Source organism: Asparagus officinalis, chromosome 8 (genome assembly GCF_001876935.1).
Source record: "Asparagus officinalis chromosome 8, Aspof.V1, whole genome shotgun sequence".
NCBI classification, from domain to species: domain Eukaryota; kingdom Viridiplantae; phylum Streptophyta; class Magnoliopsida; order Asparagales; family Asparagaceae; genus Asparagus; species Asparagus officinalis.
Window position 1 is genome coordinate 48,167,220 of NC_033801.1, and position 26,358 is coordinate 48,193,577.

Here is a 26,358-nt window from a genome sequence, read left to right on the forward strand (position 1 = left end):
TCTCAATTAAGAGTAGCCCTCCTCTCCAAAAGGAGTTACAAAAATTTTTACACCTCTAATCCCTCACTCTCAACCCCTATTTATAGTAAAAATCAGTGAATGAGAGCCATTGGATCAAACTTGAGCCCCAAGAATGCAATTTCGGCCGTTGATGAAATCTTACAGTAATCTGGCATCGATGCCGGCATCGATGCAGGTATCGATGCAGGCATCGATGCTCCTGGAGTAATCATCAATAAAGGACACAAAGTACTTTGCTCCTCCTAAGGATGTAACTGGTGCTTGCCATACATCAGAATGAACCAGTTCCAGAATAGCCTTGCTTCTAGAACTCGATGTGTTGAACTTCAGTCGATGCTGCTTGCTTGTAACACAATGCTCGCAGAATGGAAGAGCTACCGAATTAAGTCCAGGAAGCAGTTTCTGATCGGAGAGAACCTTCAAGCCTCGTTCTGACATGTGGCCTAGCTTGCGATGCCACATCATGGTTTGTTCTTCTCCACGGCTGGTTGATGCCACACATGAATCAGCTTCCTGCAGAGTCTCTCCCTTAAGCATGTACAGATTTACAGCTATATTTTCTCCTTTTATCACCACAAGCGCCCCTCTAACAATCTTCATGACTCCATTTTCTATATGAGTCTTGCACCCGAGCTCATCTAATTGTCCCAAAGACAAAAGATTCTTCTTCAAGCCCTTCACATGTCGCACATCTTGAATGGTGCGTATTATACCATCAAACATTTTAATTTTGATAGTACCAATACCACAAATCTCCAAGGCATGATCATTCCCCATGAATACAGATCCTCCTGAGATAGGTTCATATTTGTGAAACCATTCTCTCCGAGAGGTCATGTGCCAAGAGGCTGCTGAATCTAGAAGCCAGACATCAGCAAACTTCTTTCTGCCTTCATCAACAGTGGTTGTTTCACTGAATAGAATTTCACCATCATCTGACGTGCTGACAACGCATCCTTGAGATGTTGATGGCTCTGAAGCCTTTTTATCTCCACTCTTCTTGTTGTGCCAACACTCCGATTTAACGTGCCCTCTTTTGCCACAATTGTAGCATTTTATATTCTTCTTACTTCGTGATTTCGATCTACCATGAGCATGACTCCCACTGGAGCCACGTTCTGTTGATCTTCCTCTCGTCACCGACAAGGCCTCCGCTTGCTGCAAACTTGTCTGTCTGTCTTCCTTGTTCTTGCGCCGATTTTCTTCCTCCAGAACAGCGGCTGCAACATCGTCGAAGACTAGATTGTCCGTGAGGACGTTGTTCGTCAGGTTGATGATGAGTTGATCATACGAGTCAGGTAGACTCTGAAGTAGAAGTTCTGCACGTTCATTCGCACCAACTGTATATCCCAACGTTGTGAGTTGGGAGAACAGTGTGTTTAGGGTGTTGATGTGGTCGGTCATCGATGTAGATTCCGCCATCCTCAGAGTGTAAAGTCTCCTTTTTAAGAAGATTTTATTGTGCATGGATTTCGCCTCATATAGCTTTGTTAGAGTATCCCAGATCTCCTTTGCTGTCTTCTTCTCCTCTATGCTTGACAGCACCCCGTCTGCTAATGCCAGATGGAGATTTGCAATAGCATTTTCGTCCATCTCGTTCCACTTCTTATCATCTGTGATGTCGTCCGGCCTTGCACCAATGGCCGCCAGGCAATTATCTTTTCTCAAGATAGCCTTTATCTTCAACTTCCACAGTGAGAAATTACTCCCGTCGAATTTCTCGATCTTGAACTTCGCCGCCATTGCTTCTACCACGAACAGTAACTTCTTACTATTTCACGTAAATAGTACTGTATTTATGAACAGTAACCGTATCCGTGAATAGTACCGTATTTGTGAACAGTACCGTGCTCGTGAATAGTACCCGTCACCTCCAAAGGGTAAATGATAACCTAACTTATTTTCTGATGTGGAGGATCCCCCTTTGGTGGCAGCCACAGAGCATACGATAAGTAGATATATACAAGTACCCTAAGTTGGCTCTGATACCACTTGTTGGGACAAACCCGGGGCCCAATAGAGCAGAGTCGCAGCAATAGTAGAGCAAAAGTAGAGATAAAATGTTGGACACACAGATTTACGTGGTTCGGCACTTGATTGCCTACGTCCACGGGCAAGGATAGAAGAATCCACTATAAGGAGAAAAACTCTGGAGTTACAAACTCTCTCTCTTTTCAAGGAGAAACTCTCTCTATTTTTTCTCTCACACTCTTCTATATAAGAAGTTGTTTCTGGGATGAGATTTTCTTAAGGGGGTGTTAGTCAATTGGGACATTTTCATGCAAAATGGGATAATTGTTAAAGTGGAATAATATTTCGCTAGTGGGATATTTTAGTGGGATAACTAGGAACAATTTTGTGAAGCGGGATATTTTGATAAAATAACGTGGGATAAATTTTTATAATCATGAAGTATATATTTATGCATTTTGAAGATATAAATACTATTTATGTATTTTAAACTTACTATTATTAATTGATAATTGCTTACAAGAATGTTCGTTACTATTAAATAACTTTTGGTTAGACTATAAGATATTGACAATTATTATGATGATGATGGTCTAATGATGGTGATAACCATAATAGGAAATAAGTAAAGAAAAAAAATAAAAAATAAAAAAATAAATACGAGTTCTAGTTTTTTACCACATAGTTCCAAGCTAAAACTTGGAATAATTTGAGAAACTAGAACTCTTATTTTTTTATAGAAAAATAAAAAAAGTGGGATAATTTTGTACAATTATCCCAATTCTAGTTTTGTTAAAGTTCTGCTTGACTAACACTGTAAAATTTTATTCTAGTTTTAGTTCTATGTGACTAACACCTTAAAATTTTGTTCTAGGTTTAGCCTTAAAATTTTATCCCACTGATTATCACAGTTCTAATTTTAAGTTCTAGGTGACTAACCCCCCCTAAGGATTTGGAACCCTATTTATAGTTTTTTGAAAAATCTATGCACAATAAAATATTAATATTTTACTGTAGCAGTGGGCCCCACCATTTTGTTTTCTTTTTCCTTTGTCAAAAGGTGGGTGCTCTTGTCAAAAAATATGAGGCTGCTTTCGGTGATGGTAGGCGCCTGACACTATATAGACTAAAATATCTTCCCAATCTACTTCTAAACTGAACAGCAAACGGAAATAAGTGGTATAAACAATCAAAAGGTGAAATGGGTAAAGAGGAGGTGGTGGAGATGGTTCAAGAACTGGCGGAGAGCGGCCAGGCACTACCTGGTTGCTACATCCTGCCCGAAAAACAGAGACCGGATCGTGCTTCTCCGTCAGCGTTGGATATTCCGGTGATTGATCTCAGCCTTCTGCTCAGGGAAACAGGATGTGAGGATGATCAAGCAAAAAGGCTCCAGTATGCTGTTCAGTCTTGGGGTTTGTTTCAGGTAACCATAATGCATCCGTTTATGCTTAGGCTTAATTGCGGACAGCCACTTATATAACTTGAACTGTTTTAATACCCCAGTTTAACTGATAAAAGCCTAAATTACCCTATAATTGTCAGCGAAAAATAACTCAGGCTCAGATTCCAGGGATATCAGTGCTAGTAAAATAGTTTATGATACATGTGACTATGTCATCATACTACAGTGTTGTATCTACGATTAACCCTTATTTATGCATATATGTTACAAAATCCAATCTATCCAACAAACTAGCAACAATAATATTCTTTATAAGCAAAATTTGTTATGAACTATCCAACTGAATTTTGTTACAACCCAACCTCTTGATTATGTATCCTAACCTATTGATTGTATTTCTCCCTATATAAAATAGTGTGGAATATGAATAAAATTAATTTGGCTTCAAATTATTCTACAACATATACTTTCTAGCTCCCTTTATACTGATGCGGCCGGGTATCATCCAGATATCAAACTTATTGTCCATGTTGGCAAAAACAGATTTGAACATGGATTGGATACGAGTATCAACCGACATATAAGATAATTGGCAAAGCAATTCCATTATGTGACTAGTTTTGCATTTCAACCCAGTATGAGATTGCAAATGCGGATTGATCATATCTAGTAGGGTTTCATCTTTGTTATGCAGGTAGCTTACATTGCGAAAAGAAGAAGCTTAAAAATGTTATTGTTGTGTTGTTGGGATTAAAACAGAGAAAAAGGTGTAGATATGGCAGGAACAGGCTTACTGAGCAGCAGACAGGTTGGCGGTCGACCGGTGCGGTCGACCGCATTCGTGCACAGAAGCTACGCCCGGTCGAATTTTTTGGATGGCGGCTGGATGGAGGGCGGTCGACCGCGCCGGTCGACCGCGATGGATCGCGGTCGACCGTGCCGGTCGACCGTCGAAGCGGTTTTGGGCTGGGTCTGTTTTCCAGACTTGTTTCGTTTGAGTTTTCTATAAATACCCAAACTTGGTTTTAGGGTTTGTAAGCAAGGGGTTTTAGCAGCCATTGAGGGTGAGTTCTTGGGCTTCTATTGTTGGAGCAATTGGAGAGATTAAGAGTGAGTTGTTGAGGGTTTTGGTGAGAGATTGTAACCCTAGTTTGTTCCTCTTGATTTCTAATAGTGAAAACTCCCCCCTCCTTGCCCCGTGGATGTAGGCATCTTGCCGAACCACGTAAAACTGGTGTTTGATTGTTTGTGCTATTGATTTTGGTTGTGGTTTATCTTTTTCTCGGCGATTGGTTTGGTTTCTCAAGGCACAACAAGTGGTATCAGAGCTCCGGGCAACGCTTGGGCTTTTTTTAAAGGTGTAGATCAGTTGGGAAGTTCTTCTAGAGCTTCGATTGGTGATAAATGTGGGATCTTTGTGGTAAAGTTTTTATCTTTTTTAAGTTGGATCTATTTCCTATTTGTTCCGCAATTGTTTATTTGGGTGCTTTGAGATTATGGCCGGAAAAGATAAAAGTGGGAAGGGTTCTTCTAGTGTGAAGGCCGTCCAAAGTTTGAATATGCATTCTATGAAAATAGATGTGAAAAAGTTCAACGGCACAAATAATTTTGGACTTTGGCGATGTGAAGTCATGGATGCGCTAAATGCGCAAAATTTGGAAGATACATTGGAGTTGGACGGGAAACCGGCCGACGTTGATGAAAAGGTTTGGAATAAAATGAATAGAACGGCGTGTGGTGTGATTAGGTCTTGCCTTACCCAAGACCTTAAATATGATGTGATGAATGAAACTTCGGCAAAGAAGATTTGGGAGGTCCTAGAGGGCAAATATTTGACGAAGAGCGTAGAAAATCGTTTGCATTTGAAGAGGAGGCTTTATCGCTTCCAATTGAAGAAGGGGACATCCATTAGTGATCACATGAACCACTACACGAAGCTACTTGCAGATTTGACGAACGTAGATGTTATTGTTGAAGATGAGGATAAAGCATTGTTGTTATTGAGTTCCTTGCCCGACGAGGAATATGAGACCTTCGTCTTCACTCTTATTAATGGGAAGGCACCTCTTTCGTATAATGAGGTCACCGCAGCCCTTGTGAACTATCAACTTCGAAAGAAGGACAAGGAGACTTCCATTGAGCCGGTTGCGGGAGCATTGGTTACAAGAGCTAAAAGTCCAAACCATGGGAGAAGATCGCAGTCTAGAGGGGGGCATCCTGCAGTTGGTAGGAATCAGTGTGCCTTTTGTAGAGAGGATGGACATTGAAAAGCCGAATGCCCAAAATTGCAAGCCGTGAAGAATAAAGGAAAAGCTATTCAAGCTTCAGAGGTAAATGTTGCCAAGGCTAGTGGCGATGTTTCAGATTCAGATTCTTTGGGCTATTCGTGCCCAACTCTTCCGTCAGTTGATGTTGCCGACTCCACCGAGTGGATGTTAGATTCTGGTACTACTTACCACATATGTCCTAGAAGGGATTGGTTCTCCAGCTTTCAGGAGTTGGAAAGAGGGGATGCTGTTCTCATGGGTAATGATCACAGATGCCCTATTGGTGGTTTTGGTACCGTTCAGATTTGGATGAGTGACGGGATGATCCGGGAGTTGGCTGATGTGAGATTTGTTCCTCAACTAAGGAAGAACATCATTTCACTTGGGGTATTGGAGGTAGCAGGCTATAGGGTGACTTTGGCGGATTCTCGCTTGAAGGTCACATCGGGGTCCATGATTGTGATGAAGGGAGTCAGGCGGAGTAACTTGTATTATCTGCTTGGGAGCACGGTAGTTGATAGGGCGCTGACTACTTCTATGGTTAGACTGTGGTATTGTTTGGTGCTGGGATATCTTATTGGTTATGCCGTGCACAGATTGTTGAGGAGTGCTATGACCTGCAGATTGAAGTCCTGTGAGCATACTGGGATGAGCGAGGAGACCGAGGTGGAGTTCAGCACTTCTATCCACCGATCGAGGGGTCTTATTGGAGGTGTTCAATCAGGCATTGGGGGGCCTTCCATGTATGCATCAGTGGGAGGTAATCATTATTTTGTTTCCTATGTTGGGAATTGTACTAGGCATATTTGGGTTGCAACCAAGTCCCGTTGGTATAAAGCCCTAGTAGTCCGCAATAGTTGGAGGAGGTGTATGGGCAGAAAGGTTACCAGTCGTACTTGTTCTAGTAGGAGTCCTTTCTTGCATTGGTGCCGAGCTCATGGCAGTTAGAGACACTTCAGAGGAGAGGAGACAGTGGGGCGACGTGATGAGATGGCGGATTTAGTGAGCCGTTATTTTCTGGAGGAGGATCGGTATTGGTTGTCAAGCAGCGGATCTGGTATTCAGGCTTTGACAGGTTTGGATCATCTTATGAGGTTGCTGACTGCTGCGTATAGAGTTGTTAGATCTGGTGGAGCTGCTTCAGTTTTTGGTTGGCGTCGGATATTTGGCTACCCAGCACTTAGTCACATCGTGGATATGAGATTGGATCCGATTGCGCATTTGGGATTCAGAGGCTTGTTCGGCTATCAGTGGGGAGCTTCTGAGTTTGGTCTGAGCAGGTTTGTCACTTTGGACTCTCGGCAGGTGGAGAGTATTGATCAGGTCAGAGGGATATCGCAGCAGGTGGAGGTTGATGCTACTCCACATTGGGTGGGAATTTCCCCACATACTCCAGGTCATTCTGCATTATTTGGGATTCCAGCTGAGGTGGCACAGCGTGAGAGTCATTTATTTATGGGTGCAGATGATGAGGTGGTTGATTTGGATGCAGCTGGTGGATACGTTTTGGATACGGCCATTGTTTCACCTCAGGTGGAGGTGTTCGGATCGCTTCAGTTTGGGGTCGTTGATGATGCTATCAGCCACAAGATGGATTGAGGGCCTTTGGAGGCCAATGGTGAACTACGTGAAGGCTTGATTCCTTGGAGAGGATACGTAGGCAGTCAGTTTTCTGATGCAGCCGATTTGGTGAGCGACATCGACATTTGGGGTGAGTGTTTGCACTCCCATTTGGGTCTCAGCAAGTGAGGCATTTGGTGTAGTCGGTGTAGGCTCAGTTGTTTGGTGAGTAGACACAGTTGGTTTGGGGTTGAGTGTTCGCACTCCCGTGCACAGAGCTACTGGGCGTTTGGATCAGTGGCGGTCGCCCGCCGAACTCTCTGGATTTTTTGGATGGCGGCTGGATGGAGGGCGGTCGACCGCGCCGGTCGACCGCGATGGATCGCGGTCGACCGTGCCGGTCGCCCGCCGAAGCGGTTTTGGGCTGGGTCTGTTTTCCATACCCGTTTCGTTTGGGTTTTCTATAAATACCCAAACTTAGTTTTAGGGTTTGTAAGCAATGGGTTTTAGCAGCCATTGAGGATGAGTTCTTGGGCTTCTATTGTTGGAGCAATTGGAGAGATTAAGAGTGAGTTGTTGAGGGTTTTGGTGAGAGATTTTAACCCTAGTTTGTTCCTCTTGATTTCTAATAGTGAAAACTCCCCCCTCCTTGCCCCGTGGACGTAGGCATCTTGCCGAACCACGTAAAACTGGTGTTTGATTGTTTGTGCTATTGATTTTGGTTGTGGTTTATCTTTTTCTCGGCGATTGGTTTGGTTTCTCATGGCACAACAAAAGGATGTAGTAAAGTGAGAGATCTTGATGCCTAAAAACGATAAAGAGATTAAGAGTTTAACTCTGGAGATTAATGTAGAAACTGAGGCTTTCACTATGGTTAATCTTGTACCTGGAACCAAGAGAAAGGCTGTGCATAATCTTTTGGTCGTAAGTATAGAAGAACCTTTGTCATGGCTCCACCTGTAAACATATCGCAAAATATATATTATAAGAAAAGCACAACTGACATTGAAGTCTCTTATTTGTTTACTTTCTCTTTTGTGTGAAATAAAGAAATTTGCTAATGGAGTTCCTAATCAGAGTTCATCTACCATTTGACTCCCATAATAATACCAACTCATGCTATAATCTATTCTTAAGCTATTGATGCTTTATTATACCATATGATCTTCTTTACACAGACCAGTCTAAATTTGTCATTTTTTTTTTCATTTTCTTTTGAGTTTTGAGACTCGAAGTTAATTTATATGCTCAGGTTATTGGCTATGACTTGTCACCCTCTTTTCTAGATGAGGTGAGGGATGTTGTGAGAAAATTCTTTCAACTTCCAATGGACGTTAAACAGAAATCTAGCAACTTAAAGGGTGAGAAGTTGGAACCTGAAGGATATGGGAACTATGGTGTTGCAAGAAAAGACCAGATAATTGATTGGAATGACCGGCTTTATCTCTCGGTGCAACCTGAAGAGAAGAGGAGACTAGATCTTTGGCCAGAAAATCCTTGCTCTTTCAGGTATTCTATTTACTGCTATTATCGATAGAGAATTACATTCATCTTATAGGTAATGAGTAACATAAGTTAAATAAGACCTTGATCGTCATCAACCACAGTATCTTTCTAAAATAAAAACATGCACCTCCCTTTGACTTAGGTCATATCTTTATAACAACCATAATGTTTTTTCCCCTTCCCAATTCTATCAATAAAGTTAAGCTAGGCCTCTCTAATGCTGGAGGACTATCAGTTGTTCATGTTACTGAATTGGTACATAGTTCATATCATTTTCCTTCTGAACATATTACAGGGAAATATTGCATGAATATACCATACAGACAAGGAAAGTTGCTGAACTTGTTCTTTTGGCCTTGGCAAAGCTGCTGAAACTGGAAAAAAATTACTTCGTTAACCAATTAGGTGACACAGCTGAAGTACGTGCAAGATTCAACTACTATCCACGGTGTTCAAGGCCTGATCTTGTCTTGGGAATCAATCCACATTCTGATGGTTCTTTGATCACCATTTTATTGCCTGACAAAGAGGTGGAGGGCCTTCAAGTGCTCAGAGACGGTGACTGGTTCAAGGTCCCGATCATTCCTCATGCCCTGCTCATTAATTTGGGAAATCAGATACAGGTAACATTTCCTGTTAGTTTTCATAGGTTTCAGGAATTTTGATTTAGAAGTGATAATATGAATTGAGGAACCAAGTGAAAACATCTGAGTCACATTATGAATTAAGAGGCTTTTATAGTTATTTATATGATTACATGCCGTTTGAATATCTTAAAATTTCTTCTTGGATAGGTGTTATGAAGTTTTGTTTATGAATAAATACGTCAAGCTTTGTCACACTTTAAAGATTGATACCTTCTGATAACGTCTTTCCATCAAAAATCCGTTAAGATATCACTCAGTGAAATACACATTGACATTTAGACGTTTTTTACCTTAAATGAAAACAATCGTCCCAATATACCATTAATGTCCTCTAATGAATATATCTCAGGGCATTTATCTGAAAAATGGCGAAATATTTGGGATACTTCACAGCCGTTGACTCTTGGTTATATTTGTTCTCTCTCTTTTTCTGTGTGTCATGCCCTGGGCCGCCCCGCATAGTATTTAGCTCCGCACTTCCGGCTAGCAACTGCTCTGATACCATTTGTCACGTCCCGGGCCCGCGGGCCCGTTGGCGTGTGCAAGCCGTGGGACCCACCGAGTGTAACGTGCTATTTGGCTCAAACCACTGCCAAAATCGACTAGTCGATGTTACACTTGAGTCTTTAGCTTCACTATATAAACCACTTATTTTTCTATAATCCCACCGATGTGGGAGTAAATTTTGAGTCAGTGGGATGCTACACTGTGAATGTATGTAATTTCTATTAAAGTTCTGATTTCCTAATTCAGACATCATCGATTAAATGTTGCAGATAATGAGCAATGGGATTTTCAAGAGCCCTGTGCACAGGGTGACGGCTAACTCTGAGAAGGACAGGATATCTGTGGCAATGTTTTATTCGCTTGAACCAGAAAAGACGTTGGAGGCAGCAGAAGGCGTGGTGGATGAGACTAGGCCATGTTTGTACAAGAAGATGAGGGTAAAGGATTTTCTCAACATCTTCTTTGAAAAATATACACAAGGAGTTAGTACAATTGAGTGGGCAAGGATCTGATCATAAAAACCCAGAAGAATTAGTTATTATATTGAGGATTGTCCTGTTTAAACTTCTTGGATTGAGAAGGTAGTATGCAATCATTGCTTTATTGTATCAGTTAATGTCAAGGCGTAAAATTGCATCAGCATTATCTTCATTGATTATATAGCAAAGTTGTGTGCAATCATTTTGAATTATTTGAAGGATACATGGGATTTAATTTTCAGTTTTTTAACGGGGGTATCACAATAGGATATGCAATAGGAGTGTGTACTATTGTGTGGGCAAATATCTAATCAGGAAAGGGTAAATTTCAAAGACCCCCTGAACTTTCGGAGGTTCCCAAGAAACCCCGTTGAACTTCTTTTTTTCCTACCGAACTCCCTTGATTTTTGGCTTGTCTCGCAAAACCCCTTAAACTTTCAAAATTTCCCACAGACACACAACTATGTTAATCTATGAAAAAACACTTATTTTCCTAGACAATCAAAATAATGGCCTNAGCCATTAACACCGTTAGGGGGATCCGTTATAGAAAATTGAAAGTTTAAGGGGTTCTGTTAGACAAAGTTCATGGGATCTAGTGGGGAAAAAGTCCAGGGGGTTTAAACCCCCAAACTTCAAGGGGTGGGGGGGGAGGGGGGGTTGTGAAGTCTACCCAATAGGGAAATTCGAAGGATCAGTAAGTTATATTGAAGATTTCTATTGTAAATTCTCAGTCGGAGAAGGTAGCATCGAATCAGCACTTCACTGTATCAGTCCATGTCAATGTGTAATTAAGTTGCAAAAGTCTATTTATCTTTTGATTATATAAAAATGTTGTGAACAATCATTTTGCATTTTCTGAACGACACAAATTAAGTTCCAGATATGGGTTTTGACTTCTCAAGGAGATAGGCAACGGGACACATACGTAATAGGCCATATGCCAAGTGCCGAAAGGCTAAGATACTGCAGTAGTAATAAGACATTGCTCCACTAACGCATGTTCTTTGACAACTCAACTGCTCCAAGGACTATATTGTATTTGCGTCATCAACCCATTTGCTCTATGGATTCCTTGACTTTCAACCTTATTGAGAGAATATACATCCAGTAATTGGATTTCAACTGAAGAAGTTTGGAGAGGAGGAGGTGAAGATGCTTGAGCTGAAGCAGGGTGAGGAAGTGGAGAGAGTGCCCAGTTGAACGTATGTCGTGAGGAAGACCGTCCGAACTGAGATCCTCCTATGGCATCCAATATTCTGATGATTGATATCCGCGGACTGGTTCAATGTGACTGGAAAGATGTTGAGGTTGAGAAGCTCAGATATGTTGCTGAATCTGTGAAAACGGCGAAGGAATTTGAGAAAAACGTAAAAAATAAGCAAGACAGGCTCCACCATACCCTGGTGTGGTGTCTGCTACACCCAAGTGGCATAATCTGTCCCAGTTGACAGGGGTGTGGTGTCTGCCACACCCAGGTGTGACAAAATCTGTCATGTTTTCAGGGGTATGGTGTCTACCACCCCCGGGTGTGGCAGACTCATTTTTTAGAATCCCAATTTGTTTGGGATTGTGTTTTTATTATAAATAGAGACACTTTTAGGGTTTCTTTAGCTTTGATTAAGCTTTGATTAAGCATCGATTGGGGGATATTTGGAGCACATAAAAGAGGTATTTTTTGAGCTATTAGTTAGGGTTTTATTTGGAGAGAATTAGAGATTTGTTGGTGAGATTAGTTGATTGTTTTGAGTGATTTATAATCTCAGTTTGTACTCTTCTTTTCTATTAGTAAAAACTCATCCCCTTCTTGCCCCGTGGACATAGGCAACTTGCCGACCATGTAAAAATTGGTTGTTTGTGTTTGTGTCGTTATCTTGGATTGTTTAACCTTCTATCTCGACATTTTGGTTTGGTTCCTCGAACCACAACAATTTGCCCGCCGCGCACAACAAGTGGTATCAGAGCTCGGGCTACGCTTAGGCTATTTGGAGGAGTAGATCGCTTTGGAAGTTCGTCTAGAGCTTCAGTTGGTGATAAATGTGAGATTTTTACTATTTGTGATCTTGTCTACCGTCGTGTGGGGGTGAGATCTTTCGGAGGCTCTTGTTAGGATTTAAATTTGAAGGTAAAAATCTCTTTTTTTTAGTTTGGATCTATTTTTTGTTTGTTCCGCATTAGGTTGTTGGTGGTTTGAGATAGATGGCCGAGAAAGAATGAGTTATGAATGATACTTCCAGCGTGAAGACCGTCTAAAGTTTGAATATCCACTCTATGAAGATAGACGTGGAGAAATTTAATGGCACTAACAATTTTGGACTTTGGCGATGCGAATTCTTGGATTCGCATAACGCGCAAAATTTAGAGGATACATTAGAGTTGGATGGGAAACGGGACGACATAAAGGAAAAGATTTGGGAGAAGATGAATAGAATGGCGTGTGGTGTGATTAGATCTTGTTTGACTCAAGATTTGAAATATGATGTGATCAATGAGACTTCGGCTAAGAAGATTTGGGAGATCCTTGAGAGAAAGTATTTGACCAAGAGTATGGAGAATCGCTTGCATTTGAAAAGGAGGTTTTACTACTTCCATTGAAGAAAGGAACCTCCATTGGTGATCACATGAACCACTACACGAAGCTTCTTACGGATTTGGCGAATGTAGATGTGATGATTGAAGATGAGGACAAGGCGTTGTTGTTGTTAAGTTTCTTGCCTGACAAGGAATATGAGACATTCGTTCTTACTCTTATTAATGGGAAACCATCTCTCTCGTATAGTGAGGTCACCGCTGCACTTGTAAATTATCAGCTTTGAAAGAAGGATAAAGAGACTTCAGTTGAGCCGGTAGCAGAGACATTGGTAACAAGAGCAAAAAGTCCAAACCGAATAGGAGGTTGCAGTTTAGAGGGGCACATCCTGGAGTTTGTAGGAATCAGTGTACCTTTTGTAAAGAAGATGAACATTGAAAAGCCGAATGCCCAAAGTTGATAGATCAAGCCGGGAAGAATAAAGAGAAAGCTACTCAAGCTTTAGAGGTGAATGTTGCCAATGCTAGTAGCGATAATTCAGATTCGGATTCTTTAGACTACTCGTTATCTGTACTACCGTCAGTTTGTATCGCCGACTCTACAGAGTGGATGTTGGATTCGGGTGCTTCATACCACATTTGTCCTAGGAGGGATTGGTTCTCCAGCTTTCAGGAGTTGGAAAGAGGGGATGTTATGCTCATGGGTATGATCATGAATATCCTATTGGTGGTATTAGTACCATTCGGATTAGAATGTGTGACGGGGTGATTCGGGAGTTGGATGAAGTGAGGTTAGTTCCCCAGTTGAAGAAGAACATTATTTCGCTTGGAGTTTTAGAGGCAGCAGGGTATAGGGTGACCTTAGAGGATGCATGTTTGAATGTCACATTTGGATTAATTATTGTGATGAAGGGCGTCAAGAGGAAAAATTTGTATTATTTGATTGGAAGCACGATGATTGGTAAAGAACTGACGATTTCTTTAGATTTGGCTAGACTGTGGCATTTGTTGAGATTGAGGTATTTGATTGGTTGTGCCATGCATGGTTTGTTGATGAGTGTTTCCACCTGCAGATTGAAGTCCTGTGAGCACATTGGTATGAGAAAGAAGACTAAGGTGGAGTTTGATACTTCTATCCATCGACCAAGGGGTCTTTTAGGTGGTGTTCATTCAGGTATTTGGGGGCCTTCCAAGGAGGCATCATTGGGAGGTAATCGATATTTAGTTTCCGTAGTTGGTGATTATTCTAGGCATTGGTGGGTTGCAACCAAGTCCTGTTGGTTTGAAGTCCTAGAAGTCAACAACATGTGGAGGAAGTGTATTAGCAGAAAGATAACCCGTCATTTTGGTTTTGGTAGGGGTCCTTTATTGCGTTTGTACCGAGCTCATAACAGTTGGAGACAATTTATTAGAGAGGAAAAATTAGGGTAACGAGATAAGATGATATTTTTGATTGGTCGTTCCTTTCAGGAGGAGGATCGGCGTTTGATGTCGAGCATTTGTTTTGGTGTTCGGGCTTCGACATATTTGGGTCATCTTGTTCATGGGTTGCCGACTGCTGTGTATGAAGATTTTGAATCTGGTGGAGCTACTTCAGATTTTGGGTTGTGTCGGATGTTTGATTGCCCAGCATTTGGTCACATCGAGGATGTGAGATTTGATCCGATTACACATTTAGGATTTAAAGGCTCATTTGGTTATCAGTTAGGAAACTCTGATTTTGTTCTGAGCATGTATATCACATTCGACTCTCAACAGGTGAAGAGTGTTGATCAGATCGTTGGGATATCGCAGCGGGTGAAGAGTGATGTTACTCCACGTTTGGTGGAGATTACTCCACATACTCCAGATGATACTGCATCGTTTGGGATTTCAGCTGAGGTGACATAATTTGGGGATCATTTAGATTTAGATGCAGATGATGAGTTGGTTTTGGATTCGAGTGCAGCTGGTGGACATAGTTCACATTTGGTTATGGCCGTTGGTTCACCTCAAGTGGAGGTGTTTAGATTGTTTCACTTTGGGGCCATTTGGAGAGCTATCAGCCGTAGATTTGTTGATGATGTTAGAGAAGGGTTACGAACTCTTCTAGTTGATTGAGGGCCTTTGGAGGCCGTTGGGTGAACTACATGAAGGCTTGATTCCTTAGGCAAGAGGATACGTAGGCAGCCATTTATGATGCGACCGGTTTGATGAGTTGATACCGACATTTGGAGTTTGTTCGCATTCCCGTTTGGGTTCTCGACTTGTTGTGGATTAAGTCCATTGTCGTGGTTTTATTCCACTTCGTACTAGCAACAAGTGAGATGTTTGATTTGGTTGGTGCGGGGCTCAGTTTTGGAAAAACTTCGTCGAGTTGGAGAATTATAAAAACGACGAAGGAATTTTAGAAAAACATGAAAAATAAGCAAGACAGGCTCTACCACACCCTGGTGTGGTGTCTGCCACACCTAGGGCTGTTCATCCGGCCCGGCCCGGCCCGGCCCGGGAAACCGGGCCCGGGCCGGGCAAAACCCAAGCCCGGACCCGGGCCCGGGGTGGTCCGGGCCGGGCCCGGGCCTGAGCGGGCCGGACACCGGGCCGGCCCGGTTTGATTTTTTTTTTAAGAATTTTTTTTTGTTTTTTTTTATTTTTTTAAAATTTTAACAAAACCATAAATCATAAATTATTATAAAAAATGTCATAAATTTAATTAATAACTTGAAATGAAATGACATAAATTACAAGTACAAAAAATGATAAAAATAACTTCTTTATTAATAATCGGTAAATCCTTTACAAGTATAAATTTATTTCGAAATTCGTCGCATCACAATAGATGAGTACATCCCAACTAGGTTGGCACCTACTCACCCATATCACTATCATTTGCAACTTTTTTCGAAATAATTTAATTCAAATTTAAAGCTAAGAAATAAAAATTACAATTTTATGAATATTATCTAATCATTATATCTATCTGCTAGTCCCAACTCTTCAAATTTATCTTCAATCATAGCAATCCGTTCGATGCCTTGTGTTCGCTTCTCGTATCTCCACCAATCCTGTAAGCACATCACCGCTTGTACAGTATACGGATCTAAGCATGTCCTGTGGTCGTCGATCAAACGTCCTGCTGTGCTGAAAGCGGATTCCGAGGCTACAGTCGAAACCTGCACTGATAGTAAGTCACGAACCATGGTGGAAAGTATAGGATATGAAACTGATCCATATACTTTCCACCATTGCAAAATATCTAAAGCATTTCCTTGACATCTAACTAAAGAAGCAGAAAAATATTCATCTATTTCAGAAACATCTAATCCTGATGAAGTTCCAGATCCACCAGTTAGTTCAGCTACCATTGCATACCTATCAAAACTTACACTTTTACCTCGACCTGTGCTCGAAGCTGAAGGTGCCGAAGCTGAAGACTGTTGTGTAGCTACACCATATCTAGCTGCATACTCATCATATAAGGTTTGAAAATAATTTCTAATAGCTAAATAATGAGTAGTAGCAGTAAGGGTGGATCCATCATCTAAGTCTATAATCTGTCCACCATACAATGATTGTAACAAACTTCGAAGGCCAATTTCCTTCAAGCATGGATCAATAAGAACACCAATACCAAAAATATGAGGAATAGGCCTAAAATACTTATTAAATTTACTCTCCATTTCAAAAATTATACTTCCAAAAATATCATCCATACGATATTTTGTAAAATTTTTTTGAATATTTAAAATTTGTAAAGCAGCTAAAGTAATAGTTGGATAATAACAACCAGATAATAACATAGTAGCATCATAAAAAACTTGTAACATCTCATTTAATTTACATATAACTGTCCATTCATCTTCAGTTATTCCATAAGCACTACCAGAGCTAGAACTAGAAGCATAAAAATTTATAAAATCATTTATAATTTCTTTATATTCTATTGCTACAGATAACATTGCATAGGTGGAATTCCACCTATGGTCAACATCTTTTGGAATTAGTCTAGGCTTATAATTTTTTCTTTTACAACATTGTTTCCATCTTTTAATTCTCATTTCAGAAGCATTATGCATATTAGTAACTGTTCTAACTTTTTCTATCATGGGTTTAATTTCAGAAAATGCACTTTGAACAATTAAATTTAAAATATGACAGATACATCTAACATGAAAAAGCTCACCATGACATGGCAATGACAAAGTTATTTTCAGAAAATCAACAGCTACATTATTATTACTTGCATTATCTAGTGAAAGAGTAAATATTCTTTGATCAATTTCTAGTTTCATAAGTTCTTCAACAATTAAATTTGCAACATTAATACCAGTGTGTGACTCTTCAATTGCAATAAAAGAAACAACTCTTTTAAACATTTTCCAACTTTCATCAATCCAGTGTGCTGTTATACATAAATAACCAGTTTGCACTCTAGATGACCAAATATCAGAAGTTAAAGAAAATTTGCAGTTTAAATTTTTAAAATAAGAAATTATTTTTCCCTGTTCCTCAACATAATATTTTAAAATATCACGTTGACAGGTTTGACGAGAAAATTTTGTAAATGCAGGATAAAAACCATCTCTAAATAAATCTTCAAATTCATCATCTTCTACTAATTTAAAAGGAAGGTTTTTAAGAACAATAAACCTGATTACGCATTTCCGGGCTCGGGCAGCGTCATAATTCCAACTGCCGAGGGTACCTGAAGAGGATGATTGGGAAAGCATAGACTGCCGGATATCACCTTGTAGATTTTGGCCTTTGTTGTGTTTTTCAATATGCCGTTTGAGATGGTTGGTGCCGCTCTTATGATGAGCTTTGAATATCTGGCCGCACAACGCACATTTCGCATTCTGAGAGATGATCCTACCGTGTTCATCCTTGGTGACGTCTATCTTCTCAAAAAAATTCCATACATCAGACCTCGGCCTTTTTGGAGCTCTTGGTGCCGTAGATTCGTCGCCACCAGATTCAGGATTAACACCGGTAGGATGAGGAGTTGTTGTAGGAGGACTCATCTCTGGATCGGTAGGAGTTGCATGTTGCTCTTCATAATCAGACCCAGAAGCCATTTGTTGGAAGTATTAGAAAATACAAAAGATTATAGGATAGTATATTAGTATGAGATAGTATAAGATTGTATAAGAGAGTAGTAGAGAGAGAAATAGATGAGTTTTGTTGTGAGATTTTGGCCGGGCCGGGCCGGCCCAGCCCGGCCCGACCCGGCCATTCGAAGCCCAGTGCCCATTTTTTGGGCACTATTCCGGGCCCGGGCCGGGCCCGGACGTGGCTCCCCCACGGCGACCCGGGGCCGGACACCGGGCCGGGCCCGGGCTCCGGGCTTTTTGGACACCCCTAGCCACACCGGGCCGGACACCGGGCCGGGCCCGGGCTCCGGGCTTTTTGGACACCCCTAGCCACACCCAGGTGGCAGAATTGTCCCTATTGACAAGGGTGTGATGTCTGCCACAACTAGGTATGACAGAATCTGGCATGTTTTTAGGGGTGTGGTGTCTGCCATGTTTTCAGGGGTGTGGCAGATTCGTTTGTTAGAATCCCAATCTGTTTGGGATTGTATTTTTGTTATAAATAGAGACACGTTTTTTTGGGTTTTTTTGCTTTAATTAGGTTTTGATTAAGCATTGATTGGGGGATATTTAGAGCACAAAAAAGAGGTATTTTCTGAGCTATTAGTTAGGGTTTTATTTGTAGAGAATTAGAGATTTGTTGGTAAGATTAGTTGATTGTTTTGAGTGATTTGTAATCTCAGTTTGTATTCTTCTTTCCTACCCCTCAATCCCCCATTTAGAGAATGACGGAACTGTGCCTAAACTAAAGGCTCTGAAGGAAGAGTCGGTCAAGCATCAAAATAAGGTGGCAAAGTACAAACGTAAATTCGACTCTTCGGAGGCTAACGTCAGCAGATTCTTCTGTGCCGTGGAGCACCTGGCTGGCTTTAGTAAATAGCCGAGTGCGCGCACCTGGACGAGTGGCGAGACTTCTCAGCTCCTCTTCATTAGTAGGTAGTTGCTTGCCCAAGTGGATGACTTTTCTCTGCGACCTTACCTTATTAGTAAAAACCCATCCCCTTCTTGCCTCGTGGACGTAGGCAACTTGCCGAACCACGTAAAAATTGGTTGTTTGTGTTTGTGCCGTTATCTTGGATTGTTTAGCCTTCTATCTCGACGTTTTGGTTTGGTTCCTCGAAGCACAACAATTTGGGCGCCGTGCACAACAGAATATTGGAGCATTTTTCAGGTAACAAACTCAAATTCTCAAAATTTCAGTTTGTTTCCTCTCACATAGAAAATAAATATATCCAATTTCACCTATATCGTATTCTATATAGTTTCTCTGAACATCCCTACAGATTCATCTTGTTATCACTGCAAATGTTATCGTCCCTCATGCGATGATACTATCTATTTCATCTTTGAGTACATTCTCATATTTGTTTCAAAGGTGCCGATATCTTTCTATGCCTGCAGGTCATCGGCCATGACTCGTCCCTCTCCTTTCTAAACGAGTTGCAGGATGTGACAAGAAAGTTCTTTAAACTTCCGCTCGAAGAGAAACAAAAGTATAGCAACGTGGATGGTGATTTTGAAGGATACGGGATTGACATTGTTGTCTCTGAAGACCAAATCATGGACTGGAATAAACGCCTCTATCTCTCAGTACAACCCGAAGACAAGAGGAAACTAGACTATTGGCCGGAGAACGCAAGCTCTTTTAGGCATTATTCTTGGAGTCTCGGTTGTTTATGGTAGACCCGGGATGTAATATTTTTAACACTAGAATCAAGAGACTGAATTTCCTCTGCCTCTTAAGATAGTGTCCGCAATCCAATATCTGCAAGGGTTGACACTCATTTATTTGTCTTACAAAATAATTTAGTTCCAGGGTGCACTATAGTAATTACTCGTTGTCCGGCAGAAAATCATTCCGAAATTTCATTAACACATAAATAGTGGGAGAAAGATTTCAAGGAGATTGCTTCCTTTTTTCTGTCTTAACGTTCATGGTTTCTCTCGTCTTTATAAATCTTCAGAGAGATGGATTTCTGCAGTATCTTTTGAGGTGTCTACAATTTTCTACAGTTTACTCTGCAGTCTTTTGCAGTTTTGTACACTTTTTGCAATTTTTTGTTATTGCACATAATTCTGTACACATTTATTATTTTCAAATAATATTGAAAATTCCAATATTTCAATTTTCCTTTGAATTGAAATATCATTCACGTCATGGTATCAAAACATACTAATTAATATTCAAATTAATAATGTTGTTAATTGTAGGGAATTGTTGCATGAGTGTACCATGAAAACAAGGAACATAATTGGATATTCTTCTTGTCACATTGTCAAAAATACTGAAATTGGAGGAAAACCATTTCACGAACCTATTTGATAAAAGAGATGAAATGATTGCAAGATTGAACTGTTATCCGAGTTGCTCGAGGCCTGATCTCATGTATGGAATCAGGCCTAACTCTGATGGTGCAGCGATGACCCTTCTGTTGCCTGATAAAGAGGTAGAGGGACTTCAAGTTCTCAAAGATGGAAAATGGGTGAAAGTTCCAAGTCTTCCTTATGCTTTGTTCTTTATTTTGGGAAACAAGAACTTCTATACTCTTATTTCTAACTATTTGGAAGAACTCAACCTGCTGGAGGAGAATGTCCTTGTATCATTATTTGATTTTGCTTGAGAATTTGAGGCCCAGCGTGATCGTCAGCATCTATATCATTTTGTGATGCAGTTGCACCTTGACTTGAGTCGTTGAGGGCTCATATTCGTCACAGATCACCACTTTTGTAACTTACAAATGTTGTTGTGAAGTTTACTTGTAAGGAGACGTGCCTTCCTCTTCTGAACTTTCTCCTAGAGTTTGTCGTAACTGCAAGCTTGAAGGTCATCTTATGCAAGATTGTCCAGTACTACCTTGGGATCCATGTCCCAACTATAAGCTTTGAGGACACTGTTTGCATCGAAAATCGATTTTATTGCTGTATCAATTATAATTGTTTATCAATTACAGATTAAAAAAAAAGAAAGTTAGTCTTTTTATAAGACTTTCTTACACAATGAAAACAAACAGTGGGATCTCCTAGAAACACACGCATGATCGTTTATTGATCGCTGCTTGTGTGAGATCTTTGCATGTTCCAAGGATGCTTTGATTCGTGGACCGCCGAGTATCAGATCCATGTTGATCGTAATGAAGGCTCGCTATTCTTGTTTCATTTTAGACACAAGAATAGAAGTAAATATCTCAATAATATGAGATAAATACTCTTATTGAGATCAAAACGACGTTTGATCCCAAGGGAAGATGGAAAAGCTGCAGATCTCTCGAAAACCCCCTCTTTATGCTGAAAAATTTGTCAAAATCTCACCTTTAGATCTGAAATTCATGGCCCTCCTCTCACAAGGTCAACAAATTGCCTCCAAGTCCAAAATTCCAGATCACCCGTGCATAGGGGCACTAGGGGTGTATTTATAGGCTTCGGAAGCTGTGTTTTCGGATAAGAATTCGTGATTTGATCTTATCTTCAATTAGAAACGACTTTCCAGCATTTAGGGATGTTCCTAAAGCAGTTAGGGAGGCACTGGATAGAACGAATCCTGAGATTTTATCAAAAACACGGTTTGGGGGAATCTGCCTGTGCGAGACAGACTTTTATGTCTTGGCCCCGAGACACACTTTTGTGTCTCAGCCCCGAGACACAAATGTGTGTCTCGGTCCCGAGACACAAATGTCTGTCTTGGGTTTCAAGACACATTGGTTGTTTCTCGTTCACCGTTTTGTCGATTTGCACGCTTTGTTGCTTCGTTGTTCCGTTGTTTTACGTGTTCCTTTGCTTCCCTTTGACATCAGATGATCTTCTTTGACTCGGATATCAACGTTCTTCATCTTCTCTTTGTCTAGAGCTGTGTGCGGGAATCTATAAATAATTTTTGACGCCTATAGATACATATTAATCTCTCATATGCACAAGCGAGTTTATGAATAGACATTTCACTTTCGGAATCGGACTCGCATACCTCACTAGGGCTATCGCCTAGTGGCCGTGTGCATGATGATGCTCCACTTGTACTTGAAGTGGAATCCGCCAAGGCTTATCAGATCTTCTCTAAGTTTTCTTGATGTGCTTCTATAAATTTCTATAATTTGTAAGCACTATCAGAATGAGCAAGCTTGTTAGAAATAGTAGAGTCAAATGCATTATGCAAAAATTCTAACAAAAGCTTATTCATTGTAAATATTCTTTTATTATTTTTACTCCACTTGGATTTCTCCAAAGTGGGTACAATATAAGCACAATCAATTATTTCTCACAAATAAAAATATCTAGATCTAACAAAAAGTTTAAATCTTACACACCATTGTGCATAAGGAAAATTATCAATTCTTAGAGCAATATTAATAGCATAACCTAAGCGTTAAGACATGGTATATATATGCAAACAATATGAAAATAATCTCAAAACTAGATTAGAAGATATAATAGCTTGGATATTTGACTCTAGGCGTTAAGCCATAAATCAAGAACACCAAGCTCTGATACTAAATGAAATTACCCTAGAGGGGGTGGGGGTGAATAGGGTATATGATAATCTAATTAGATATTAATGCCAAATTAAAACTTATTAACAATATCATAGCAATTATGATATACAATGGGATATATGCAATGATAACAAATAAACAAAAGAGTGATATAAACTATGAGACAATGGCGATATAGAAATATAATAAGCAATGAGCACAAGAATAATACGCCAAGTCAAACACAAACACATAATATGATCACGGAGTTCGGTCACCCTCGACCTACATCTCCGCTCCTCACTCTCAAGGAGAATCTCTACTATCACAACCGGTTTTCAACGTTCACCGAAAACATTCACAATCTCACACAATCGGTTTTCTAGCTCACCGAAAACATTCACAACTCACACAAATACAATCACACAATACACCCTCTAAGTATTAGCCTGGCCCGTGTCAACTTCCTCAAGTGCTCAGATTTACAATCTCTCCCTAGGCTTTACTACCCATGCCACTTCTCTTGGAATCAACCCCGTCTCTTACCACACACTCCTCTCAGTGTCCTTGTGTATTACAATGTGATCTCACAATAAAAGCTCAAATACAAGGGTTTGTTCTCTACAATGGATGAGAAATCAATGTAAGCTCACTCTCAATGATACACTCACTACCTAATAATATAGTGTATGAAAATACTAAAAGCTCAATAGGGATGTGTGTGATCAATGAGTAAAAATGAAATCTAACTCAAATTAATCTAGCAAGTGTAAATATGAATAAACAAGCTAGATAATTGAGTTTAGAAAAATTCTCCAAAATCACAAAGAGATGTAGATGAAGAGATGAGATTGAATTCCTCAAACCGAAAATATAAGCATCCTCTTTGTGAAAACTTCTTCACACCAAACAAACTTGAAAAACTTCTTAAACACCCTTAAATACTTGTAAAACTTATTTTAAAACTTTCTTGAGTAGGTTCAAAAGTTTGAGGGTAAGGAGTATATATATGTTCACAAAACAAACCCTAAAAATCAAAGAAAAAGATAAAAACAACAAAATTTGAAAAGTAGTCGTTACTGTACAATGACCATATCATCAGTCGACTGATTACATGCGTCAGTCGACTGATGCCTTCATCGATCAACTGGCACGTTATTAGTCGATTGAGCAGACGAAAACCACTATCTGCGCTTCACTTTATCAGTCAATTGATCATTGTAGTGAGTCGACTGATAACGTGCACGCAACATGTTATGAATACTAAAAATCAACTTTGAACTCCTTTAAAAAATAGCAAATAAATTTTAAAAATTATAAAAATTTGGAAAATATTTATAAACATGAAAATAAATATGTTACAAGAGGAATTTTTCAAATTATATTTCCCATTTGTGAAAACTCATCATTTTACAAAATTGGTCAAAATACGAAATCTCAAAAACACATGATTTTGACAAAATGATTTCAAACAAGTTTCAAACTTCTTTTAAATAGATTAATAAACTTGAGAAAAGATATAAAATAGTATAATTAAGTCTTTAATCTATAAACATATTATTTTGCAAATTTACAAAAATATGAATATGATAAACATGATTTCATTGAATGAATATGTCAAGCTTGATTTTAATAAAATCATTATATAAACATGAAACAAATATGTGTGTGTATATGATTATGTCTATTTATTTCATATTTATGTGGTTAAACTTGAAAGCAATAACAATGGAAAGCAATGTGTGTGTATAGTTTGAGCTTTAAGTATAAGTACACAAAGTAAATACACCTAGACTAATATACCCAAGATGGAAATCTTCGCTAAGCTTGATCTTGGACAATCCTCCATCTTGAAAAAAGGTATGAAGCACGAACTCGTATTTAACTTGAATAGTGATGGCTTCATTCCTATTCTCCTTCCAACATCCAATGGATCTGATCATGTAGGTGCAATCCAACCAACCTCCAACCGAGGGTCTTTGTGTAGAATACCTAACAATCAAATGTAAACACTCGACAAACATTGTTAGGAATTATATATTAATCATTAAAACTAGATTAGATAGTAGGCTCGTAATGTCACGACCCCAATTTTCGAACCTCAAAGGAATATTAGAGTCGGACTAAACCTATGAAAAGTCCTCCAAAATATACATTCATTAAAAGAGCACTAAAACAAATCTCTTCATTGAACTAAAACCAACAACAAATATTCTCTATAATCCCAAAAGTCAAACTAAGCCAATTAACTTGATAAAAATAAATATTCCTCAACTCGAAATAAATCTCAACCTAAAGAAAGAATTCTCATTATTACAAAACTCTCAATTCATCAAACTAAACATTAAAGACTTTATTTAACCTTCGCCTAGAAGACAATAACAAACTCGAATTATATTCTTTGCTTCGTTCTAAGAATTTGGCAAATCCTCAATTCCACCTAATCCTGAGTCTCTGAAAAGAATGAAAACAACACAATGAGTTCACAACTCAATAAGTGGATAAATTTATACATTAAACACTGGTTTAGCAAAACTAAAATAAATTGACTTGATAAGCGAAATATTAAAATAGTAAAATCTATAATGCAACACTTTTAAAATATATACATGCAATGGAAATAAGCAGGTCATGTTTCAATGCGGTCAACACTTCGATACTCCGGTTGACTTGGCAAACCCCACTATTATAAAGCCCGTGGTAGGGACGATGAGACCCAAACTTGGGCTCTTAGAGCTAAAATAGAAACCTCATAGAGGCACATTGAGCCCTGTGTTAATAACTTGCTTATATCCAACATATACCGGTATATTGACTTGAGATGCATATGCTTTAACAATAAACAAAGTTCGTAAAGCTAATCACATCATACAAAAATGCCAAAGGCCAACCAATAGTGAAATAAATCAAACACATATGCATCTCAACCTATCACTATATGAAAAGACATAACAATTGATAAAGAAAATAAGCATAGGCTTATACCAAAATATCCATGAGCAACACAAAATCAAACCAATCAACAAATAATATACTAGTATTCATACGAAGAATATAATCCGTCAGGAACAAATCCAAGTATACTTGATATAATTATATAAAAAAAAACACAGCGCACAATGCATAAATTCACCACTTACTCAAATCCGAAAGACTATCGGAATACCAATCACGACGCCTCCTCGAAGTCCCTTGGAATTTCTACATAATATTTATAAATAATCATCAGAATTTCTGTATAATCTATGACGCGAATGCCTATTAAAATTGTTTAGGATATACTAACTTAAATTAACTATACTAAAATCAATCAACATATCCTATTGTACCCTATAGTCACGGTTAAACATTGCATGCATAATAATTTTTTAAAAGAAACAAAAGAAGAGGAGACGGGAAAATGCTACACTAGATTAAGGAAAATAGCCATGGCCACAAAAGCAAGGCCTATCACCTAGGACGTGGAACCATCAATTAAGACAAGATCCAAATATGTTAAAATAAAATTTGTTGCACAACATGAAACTATGCTTACTCTAGTCCATATAAAACTGATGGAAGTAGAGATAGACTTATACCTTGTTATTGTGTTAATAATAACCGCCCACTTTCTCAGTGCAGATCTTAACTTTTTTTTTTTTGGTGAGCGGCGGATGCATGCGGCGGAAAAAGACGGGAAGAAGGAAGAATGGCTGACGGGGAAAGAAGGGTAGGGTTTGGGTATTTATAAAGGTCTCTTTTTGCTATTATAACCCTCTAACTAATTTTACATGAAAGCTCATATACTTTTTCTTATATATATCTATCTTAAAACTTAGAATTATTACACGTAAACATGAGACCTAACACTTGAAACTATACATACTATCATGCTCAAGACACATGTTCCTTGATATTTTTTGGCTAAGGCTCTTCTTATTGCTATCCTTTAAAC

At 39.3% G+C, this 26,358-nt stretch overlaps 1 protein-coding gene, 1 long non-coding RNA gene and 1 pseudogene across 2 annotated transcripts; 2 read left to right on the top strand and 1 right to left on the bottom strand.

Annotated features, from left to right (window-relative positions):
- Nucleotides 3,134–10,575, top strand: LOC109822517 (probable 2-oxoglutarate-dependent dioxygenase At5g05600). The gene is made up of 4 exons (XM_020388735.1): nt 3,134–3,418; nt 8,477–8,733; nt 9,026–9,353; nt 10,154–10,575. Exons 1-4 carry the CDS (start codon nt 3,194–3,196, stop codon nt 10,394–10,396), a joined length of 1,053 nt encoding a protein of 350 aa, XP_020244324.1. The 5' UTR covers nt 3,134–3,193; the 3' UTR covers nt 10,397–10,575.
- Nucleotides 11,608–20,582, top strand: LOC109821211 (annotated as a pseudogene).
- On the bottom strand, nt 24,619–26,095 carry LOC109820013. The gene is made up of 3 exons (XR_002241685.1): nt 26,003–26,095; nt 25,565–25,625; nt 24,619–24,878 (listed from the first exon to the last, which is right to left on the bottom strand). It is a non-coding gene; the product is annotated as an uncharacterized LOC109820013 (long non-coding RNA).